The 9,465-nt window shown below is 36.9% G+C and overlaps 1 protein-coding gene across 2 annotated transcripts in view; it reads left to right on the top strand.

Annotated features, from left to right (window-relative positions):
- The window catches only part of KCNQ3 (potassium voltage-gated channel subfamily Q member 3), a gene marked incomplete at both ends in the record, with an annotated part of 188,259 nt that extends 182,233 nt beyond the window's left edge, over positions 1–6,026 (top strand). For both annotated transcript variants that reach the window (XM_079533740.1, XM_079533741.1), the window contains 4 exons: positions 972–1,103; positions 2,313–2,411; positions 4,296–4,380; positions 5,289–6,026. In XM_079533740.1, the coding sequence (XP_079389866.1) occupies positions 972–1,103; positions 2,313–2,411; positions 4,296–4,380; positions 5,289–6,026 (1,054 nt within the window). The remainder of the gene's footprint in view (positions 1–971; positions 1,104–2,312; positions 2,412–4,295; positions 4,381–5,288) is intronic.
- Positions 6,027–9,465: the final 3,439 nt, after the last annotated feature.

Below are 9,465 nucleotides of genomic sequence, written 5' to 3' on the forward strand. Positions count from 1 at the left end.
TTAAACTGAAATCACTAGCAGTGCATTTCCTATTTTAAATGCAGTTTGGGTGTTATCATACATATTTTGGCTATAATAATCACGTTTCAAGTTTTGAAAACTCAAACACTGAAAGATTTACAAGTAACAGAGTTGAATAGTTAGATTTCAAGCCTAAGAAGATAATTAATTAAGAAATTAAATGATATTTCATTCTTACGTTTATTACCTGTTTGTTTAACCTTCCAAGATACAAGTGTGAACAGATAAATAAACAGGAAAGTATTTTAGAAAAGTATGTCAAGCAGTTTTCAAGGTGTCTTGTCAGCATGGATCCATATTACATCTATGATTCTATTGTTACTAGGATATTTAATACTACTACTACCAGTAGTAATGATAATAATAATGATGCCACATAATAATAACAATGCCACAGCGATAACAATAATGTTACACTGATAATTTTTCAAGGACACTTTAGATATTTCTAACACTTTCTCCTTTTATCTACAAATTCAGTTGCTGACTACTGAACTTCCACATTCCTAATGAATTAGCATTTCCTCTCCAGAACTCTCCCAGATGCAAAATGAAAACCAAGTTGATAATGATTCAGCACTGTATATTCCATAAACTAGTTTCATATTAAGTTGAACCATGCCTTCAGCTTCAATATCTCCTGTTATTTGTGATCTTTGATTTCCCCATCTGAACGTATTGCTTTGAACCATTTCTAGTTACTAAGATAATACTGAAAAAGACGTCTGTATGTAAATATTTTAAGGAAAATCTATTCTATTAGTTATGAAAAGCCAACTGTTTTCACACATGGTATGACATTAGGGATTCTCTGCTTATTATTGCCTTGTATGTAAATAACATGATCGATTTCCCAACATCCAGAGTCTTTACCAAATATTCAATGAAGATGCAAATGATCATTTTGGAATTTATACAGAAGTTTAGTAATGTTTTCCTTTATTATACAGAATACTACAGTTTCGTCTCTATAAAAAAAAATTCAAGGAGACTTTGAGGCCTTACGATGTAAAGGATGTGATAGAGCAATACTCAGCAGGGCATCTTGATATGCTTTCCAGAATAAAGTATCTTCAGGCAAGGTAAGAATCCTCTGGGAAGTGGAGAAAATGTAGATCTGTGCTGGAAAAAGTTTAGTTGGTCTGTATGTGTACAAGGCCACCCAGACATTCTCTGATCAGTGTAGCTGATCTATCAGAAAGCCTCTTCCCCAAAAAGTAAAGGTGAGTGAGCAGCTAGCTGGGGTAGCTGCAGCAGAAGTGAGCACTGGCTCATATGTAGAATGCAGTAATCAAAAATTTTCTTGACTGCTGGCTCACTTGATTATAGTGAAATTTTCCCCTTCTCCCCTTTTTGCAGATGATCAATAAAAGCTGTAGTTGCACTACACAGAGTTTTCCTTTGGGCTGGTTTACCTCTTGAACTGTGCAGTGAAATATCTAATACAAGCGCAAAAACACATTAGCACAAAAGGTTTTAAATCTCTTCAAGTGTAAATTAATGTACATGAAAATATTTTTTGAGCTCAGAAAGTTGAGGAGAGCTCATGACCTCAGAAATCTGTGTCTGCAGCATGGTCTGTAAGCCCTGTGCTGGAGGTCATTCCACTAACTTAGACTGAGCTGTTGCATGATTTTCAGCAGCAGGGGATCTCTCCCAGATGCTTAACTGCTGGAATTTGCAGAGGTGCTGATGTGATTATGCCTGTCTCGCATAGTATTTATGGCAGTGCTGTGTGGGGTGAAGACTCATCCTGGGTGAGCCCAGGCAAAAATCACAGCATAGCCTCAGCTCTGTGATGTTCAGCTCAGCACTGTAAAGAGACACCACTTGTGGAGTTCACGTCTTGTGAGATTCCTCTCTTAGTTAATGGAGAGCTAGTCAATGTAAACAACGGTGTTTGTGACACAGCTCATTCCTCCTTAAACCAGATTTGGTCAGATGAATATTCCTTACTCTCTCCAAAATTTTCACCTCTGAGTTGAGTCTCCATTCGCTATTTCCAGACAAAACTGGGTGAGTACAGCTTATTGTGTCTAAGAATAATTAGATGCCAAAGGAGTCTGTTGGGGTATTAACGGATAGTCCAGCAGTACTTTAGTGCCTAGGAAACATCTAGTTTGCTTTTTCAAGATTTGTCTTGACTTTTTTAAGTTCTATTTTCAAAACCCCTTTTTGAGTCTTTGCTACTGTGTCTGGCAGAGATGCATAGTAGTTTCTTTCATGTTCTAACATGCTATGTTAGCGTTTAGAGGTGTTCTTATGCAGTTGCACTTCTCTTTTTTTTTCAGAGTAGATATGATTTTTACACCTGGACCTCCATCTACTCCCAAGCATAAGAAATCCCAAAAGGGAGGAGCTTTTTCTTACCCTTCACAACAGTCTCCCAGGTGAAATTATTCTTAGTATTTTGCACAGACCTAAACAAGAATATAATGTTCACTCATACCAAAAAGCATGCATTTCATTCATACAGCTAGAACAATGTTATATTAACAATATTATATTAAAGATATGTTGCTACAAGATACTTTAGTGTGAATGTTGAACAAGACTAGCTTCCCTTAGGACAATGTATAATGGAAATCTAATCTTATTGGCTTCTTAATTACGTTGGTCAGCTTCTCTGTGTTTTGTAAATATGATTTTATATGAAATATGAACATGCAATTGCTGAATTTACTGAATTGCTGAAAATACTGAATTTTTAGCATTCAATGAATACAATGAATTCTTAAAAACTTTTAAGAAATTGCCAACAGCTTTAAGTAAGCCAGTTATCAACTTGAAGTGAAAAAAAAGTTTTATCACAATCCCCACCAAAAGGCAAGCACAGAATTTCAACAATTCTGCTTTAAAATCAATGATTAGAAGGAGTTACTGAAAATGAATTGCAAGAACAGGTTTCTGGGTGTGAAAATTACACATTGTATTGTATTGCAGCAATCCTGGTAGCAATAATTCTATAATAAATGACACTTTTCTGTTACTTGCATCTATCAATCTGTCACTAAATACCCATGAAGAACCACACAAAAGTATCAACAATCTGTCCCCAAAGCTGTTACAGTTTCTCAGGACAAAAGTAATCTTACAGAAAATAAATTAACTTGGCTTTATCTGGTTAATCCCACACAGAAAAAATCTGAAAATATGTAAATACAAAGACAGAGCCCTACACATATGGAAGAAACAATAATCATTTGGGAAACTAAGCAGATTGTAAAATTTGCATAAGCCCTGTCCATAGTAACCCAACCTACAAAATTTGGCATGTTTTGGTTATTGCTTCTGCTTTAAGATATTATTCACAGCTGTGAATTTCATCAGAAAGGGAGGACAAGGGCTGAATCTGTTAAAACAAAAGTTTCAGGGAATATCTTTTCCAAGTTCTTTAGATTTTGCCATAGATTATAGAAAGACATAGGTTTCTTTGAAGTTTATTTGGAACTCTTTAGGTAAAGATTTATCTTAACAATGACTGTTTCAGATCTTACAGTGTTGTAAATCAGGGTTCCTTATTTGAGCAGTGATCATCTTCTTACCACCTTATTCTATGTGATGTGTGAGCAATAGGAAATTACATGGAATCACAAATTGTAAGATTGGAAGGGACCTCTGGAGATCAAGTCCAACCTCCCTGCTAAAGCAGGTTCGCTACAGTAGGTTGCAAAGGTCTCACTCTTAATACACTCTGAATAAAGCCTAGGGACTTATTGCATAGCAGAAAATTTATTCAGAAATCTATTTTAAATCTCCAGGCCATGTTGTCTCTGCTTTTCCACTCTCTGCCATTTTCTATTTGTGTTAATGGAATGGAGAAAAAAAAACACTCAACCATGAAATTTGTATTCAAAGTCTTTAAACACAATAATTGGAAAGAATTAGACTTCAAAATAGTGCTGTATGACATCTGTAGCCTTGTTATATATTACTTCAACATTTTTCACAAATCTAAAATTGTTCCACCAAGTTTGAAACTAATTTCATTTCCATTTTGAGGTTTTTTCGTTTACATTTGTTTTGCCTTGATCTCTATCTTGATATTGAAAACAATATAATTTTAATCTCAAGATCAGAAGTTCATTCTTTAGAAATGTATTGAACTTGTATACAGTGATCTTTTTATCCTGTTTGTCCAATCGTTTCTTCAGTGGGGCTCCAAGAAGCTATATTGATATACCAGCAAGATGACATTTAAGTTTTCTTATATAAAATACTTACTGTGATGCAAAGAAAAATTAAATGCTAACAAAGATATTAATTCTTTATAGAAATGATCCATATGTAGCCAAAGCATCTACGGTAGATACTGAAGACCAAAGTATGATGGGCAAATTTGTTAAAGTTGAACGACAGGTATGTAATTTCACAACCACGATGGAGAATAAGTTGATATGAATTCCATGTGATTCTTTGTCTGACCTATGTAGATTTGTACTGTTGAAGATCAAGACTCATACAGGTCTTGCACTAATGATCACAGAATTATGTGATCAGTTTTCTGTTAAATAATTTAATTACTTGGGAAGTATGCATTTTGAGACCTGTTTAATGAATATAATTATGTATGGTTGCAGACCGTAACCATATGGTTTAGGCGAGACTTTTTCATACCTTTAAACTCCAATCTATACATGGTATTTTACCATGAGTACACCGTTCTTTTGAAGGGTTTGACACTGAAAAGGATTGCTCACTCAGGTATTTTGAGCCCTCTTTATGAATACTAGCCTCTTGCTTAATGACACTCTTATTTTTAAAATAACTAAGACGGAGCCGAGTGGCACTGACTCATTTCAATTCCTATCATGGAATGCAAACAGTCAGGCACAACATACTTTCAAAGACAAAGGAAAGTAGTACTGGTATATAACCCTGATGCTGTGGGACTGTTAAGAGTTAGTAGATTTGTATGCAAAGGTAACTTCATCTGTCACATTTTGGTAATGTCTTTTTACTATATGCTATCAAGACTTTGGTCATAATGCTGTAAGCTGTCATTGAATAGTGGATTGCCAAATATGCAGCAATGCTAAAAATGATATTTGACACAGGTCATAGTGATTGATCTTAATTTGAGGCAATTAGTGGATGACCTGGCATCCACTGCAGTCCAGCTTCCAAGGCAAAGTCATGATTATTGTATAGTTGCCTTCATGACCAATAAAGGTGACAACACAAAGGGGGCAGTGCACCTATGGAAGCATTGGCTGTTTCATCGAAGAGCTGACTTGAAATGATATAATAAAACTGGTATTTTTCAGGTAAATGACATGGGGAAGAAATTGGATTTTCTTGTTGATATGCATATGCATCATATGGAACAGTTGCAAATACAAGTTGCTGAGATAAGTCCACTGAAAGAAATTGCTTCTCCTGCAAAAGAAAAGAGAGAAGAAAACAAGTATTCCGAATTAAAAACAGTAATCTACAAATACACTGATCAGTGTACTCATGAAACTCCTTACAACTTCCAGCAAGTTCCAGTCAACAAAGTCAGTCCGTATGGTTTCTCAGCACATGGTCACATGACTCATTCACAGCCTCTTTCAACAGGTGGACAAAACTCTGGCAAACTGCAAGCCACACCTTCCTCAACATCATATGCAGAAAGGCCAACAGTTCTGCCAATATTTACATTAATGGACTCCCAGGTTAGCTACCATTCCCAAGGAGACATGCAAAGCCCTTACTCAGATAAAGTGTCTCCAAGGCAGAGAAGGAGCTTGACAAGAGACAGCGATACCCCATTGTCCCTTCTCTCCGTCAACCATGAGGAACTTGAGCGCTCCCCAAGTGGCTTCAGTATCTCCCAAGACAGAGATGATTTCCCATTTGGCCCCAATGGGGGATCTGCGTGGATGAGAGAGAAACGCTACCTAGCAGAGGGGGAAACAGACACAGACACCGACCCTTTTACACCAAGTGGCTCCATGCCTTTGTCTTCAACAGGGGATGGAATTTCAGATTCAATATGGACCCCTTCAAATAAGCCAGTTTAGAAGTGCGTGGGGGGGGTAGTCACTGGCTGACTTCTCCGTGTAATGTAAGCATACTTTGTATATCTCACTTACTCTGCACCCAAAGCTTACTAGTTCAAAACACCAATGGCTGCATAAGATGCATGTGATATTAGTGGTAGTCATTCTGCACCATTTCATACAATTTACTAATGCAGTTTTTTTCATGCTACCAAAACTAAGGAGCTTAGTTTTGAGCATGGTTTGCATGACTTTACCCTATATAAATGGTACAGCTGATTTCTTCTGTGATACATATCTATCTGATATTCTTCAATACAACCAACAATGGTGGATTGGTAACAGCCAAGATATGGTCCTTGCTACACTTTGTAAACAGAGCAGCAAAGTCAAATCAGTTTCAGGAGCACTGTCCTTTTGTGGAAATAAAAAATCTGAATCCATTATCCAATATAAGTAACACAATTTCTCTCCTATCTAGCCAAAAGCATGTAATATTCAAGCAGGGAAAAAGCTGTCAAAGCAAATGACCTTACTGAAATAGTGTAGTAAACTAAATGTTTCTCATGTGATCTATTATATAACTACCTATGAAATACAATGCTAAATTGAAATTGGGGGTAGAATTAAAAATGATGAAAGCCACCAACTGACATCAGTTTTGGATATGTAATTACTGCATAAATTCCACAAGCTACTTTGAAAATTACCACTAGTGATTATAAAATTGCTGGAAACATGATTACAATCCTATTTTGTAGAAAAAATTTTGCTAAGTCTATTTCTTTCTTATGGGGCCAAGGTTTCTCTCTGTTCCAAAAAGAAAAAAAGAAAAAAAAAGTTGTTCATTGCAGAGAAGCTCAGGTTTCCACTCTTTTACTGAGTTATATAGTGTATGTAGTGTTAAGTTCCATAATACAAATGTTCTTCGGTTTGCCCGTGTGTTTATTTGGAGTTGTAGTTACATAAATACAAGTTGTGAGGCTCAATTCACTATTGTTTGTGAAGTGCTTTAAGCTTCTCAGATCTGCAGAGCAACACTTTTCTGTTCCCTGGGAGCTCCACAGTGCAGGAAGATGTGTGTCTAGCTTACAATTTCTTTTCGAAATGGACAGCTGCAAATCCATGTATGACAGTCATATTTAACTTCAATGTATGAATAAATAAATACCATTATTTTGTCCTGTCCCTGAGCAGCAGAGGTAAAAGATTACACCTTATGCCTCAGCTAAACAATTCCTGTGCAAATTGGAAACTTTGTAGAGAAAGCAGGAAACCAATACAATCCACTGGGCACAAGGCAGAAATAAATCTGAGATCTCACCACCACAGTGCGAATGCAGTTTCTATACAGCTAGTGAAACACAGCCTATCCAAATATCCTATGCAGAATCTCGATCCAAGTGTCCATGAAATAGCATCCATTTGATGTCAATTTCAATTGCTATGCACTCTTTACAGCAGGTGAAAAACTAATCTGCACAGTCAGTGAGCACAGGGTACAAGAAACATGTCACAGACACCCACCGTCAGTGGATGAAGATCTCACCTCCACTGCATCATCCAAGGTGCAGCTTCTGCCATAGCTCCTGTTCCACCTCCTGCTAAGAATGACTTCTGCCTCTCCAGACGTCATGTCTCTACTACCAAAGAAGGCATAAGGATATGGCTAGGGAGGATGTTAGAAAGTGAATTTTCTGTACAGCTAAGCATTGTTGGCACATGCAATTAGAGGACAAGAAGAGATACCCTACAGGTATTCCTGTGTATCTCTGTAACTGGGAATTGCACAGGCCTGGTGGAAGGATACCTTGTTGGGTTTTGCCCACTTTGTCAGCAGCTCTATGTTTGTTGATTCTTCAGAGTTGTTGACATCTCATGATAATCATTCCATCTGGGGAACTTCTATTCTGTTCCAGATATTGTCAGGCATTGTCTTCATCTTCATTGTTTACTTAAGAGCTATCTAAAAAGAAATAGGATCTTCTTACTCTAATATTTCATCTGCTTCATCAGCTAAAATCATGATACAGCCTTCTTGGCCAGATCTTCAGGGAGAAGAAATTCTTGTAATTAGTTGTGTAAATAAATCACACCAATTACAGCCTTCGAAGACTGAGCTGAGTCCATGAAGCTGATCTGAGGCCAATAATGAGATACAATTTTAATAGTTACTTATTTGACAAAGTAGCTGTTCATCTGAAAGACAGCCTCTGTTGCAGTTTCATGGCTAAAATCAATGAGAATAAAACTAGCTGCAAAATTGTAATTCATTGTAATTTGGCATGTTGAGAAAAATTATTTGACTATCAATGATTCTTGGAAGAACCTATATGTAGCTACTGCAGCTTTTTCGGTACAGGAGTATTTATCAGTGACCTCCTGAGATGAATGAAAAGGAATGAAAACTTATCTTAATATTGCTAGACTTCTTCCGATGTTGCTTCATTTTTCTAGTGCATCAAGTGCTGGGCATTCCTACTGATTTCAGTGAAGATTGGAACTTGTTAAAATGTTTTATAGATCTGAGCAATCAAAAATCAAGGCAGTCCACAAGCAAGGGCAATCTGAGATTTTTTTTTTTTTTTTTTTGTGAATGTCTTTGTTATGCAGTTGTGCATAAATATGCTGTTACATACTTCTCTGCCCAATTTGCCTCCAATTCTTCAGTTCAGGTTTCTAATCTCTCTCATGCCAAGTCATACAAAGGTAATCTTTTCTCAGTATTAAGTCTGGCTGAAAATCCATAAATCAACTCATTGTAAAGGTATATTAATTCCAAGAGAAAATCCAAGGAGTGGCAGATGCTTGGATCAATCTTATCTGCATACTAAAGTGCAGCCAAGGAAAGGAGGATTTGGGCTATGCTACATTCTGTGTGCATAGCAGCTGAACACTTGTAAGTTAGCATTTTCTGTGGGTTGTAAGCACCAGTTTATCATATGTAGATTAAAAACACAGGGTCAGGTGTCTGTAGTTACATCATGAAATATTTAATGGCATATTAAGTTGCAGTTAAGGCCTTTTAGAAGGTAATGGCAAGTTCAGCAATGCCCTATGCAGCAGACATCTCTGAATTCTCTAGAAGAAATATGGGGTGAGTGCCAAGGAGGGTCTGAAAAACTTATTATTTTTTACCCAGTGAATTAATTTCCATTGAGATCAGCCACTGGTCACTTCAGAAGGGTGTTCTGCTCAGCAGCTCTGTCCTCCTGCATCATCTGGATTAAAAATAGGGTGAGCATTCATTCTGCTCTCAGTGTTGACAATGTAAATGTATCCAGATGTCACCAACAAGGTGAAACCTGGTGATCATCTCAGATTTGGAATGTGCAGAAGATCTTCATCAGAACTGCACTTCAGTTTGAGTCCAGAAAGTGCATCAACCAAGGCACGCCATTTGTGTGTCTGCCAGAGACAGTGGGCACTGTATAATAAAGTATCTGTGATGTGATCTAAA

Source organism: Tetrao urogallus (assembly GCF_951394365.1).
Source record: "Tetrao urogallus genome assembly, chromosome: 3".
Taxonomy (NCBI): Eukaryota; Metazoa; Chordata; class Aves; order Galliformes; family Phasianidae; genus Tetrao; species Tetrao urogallus.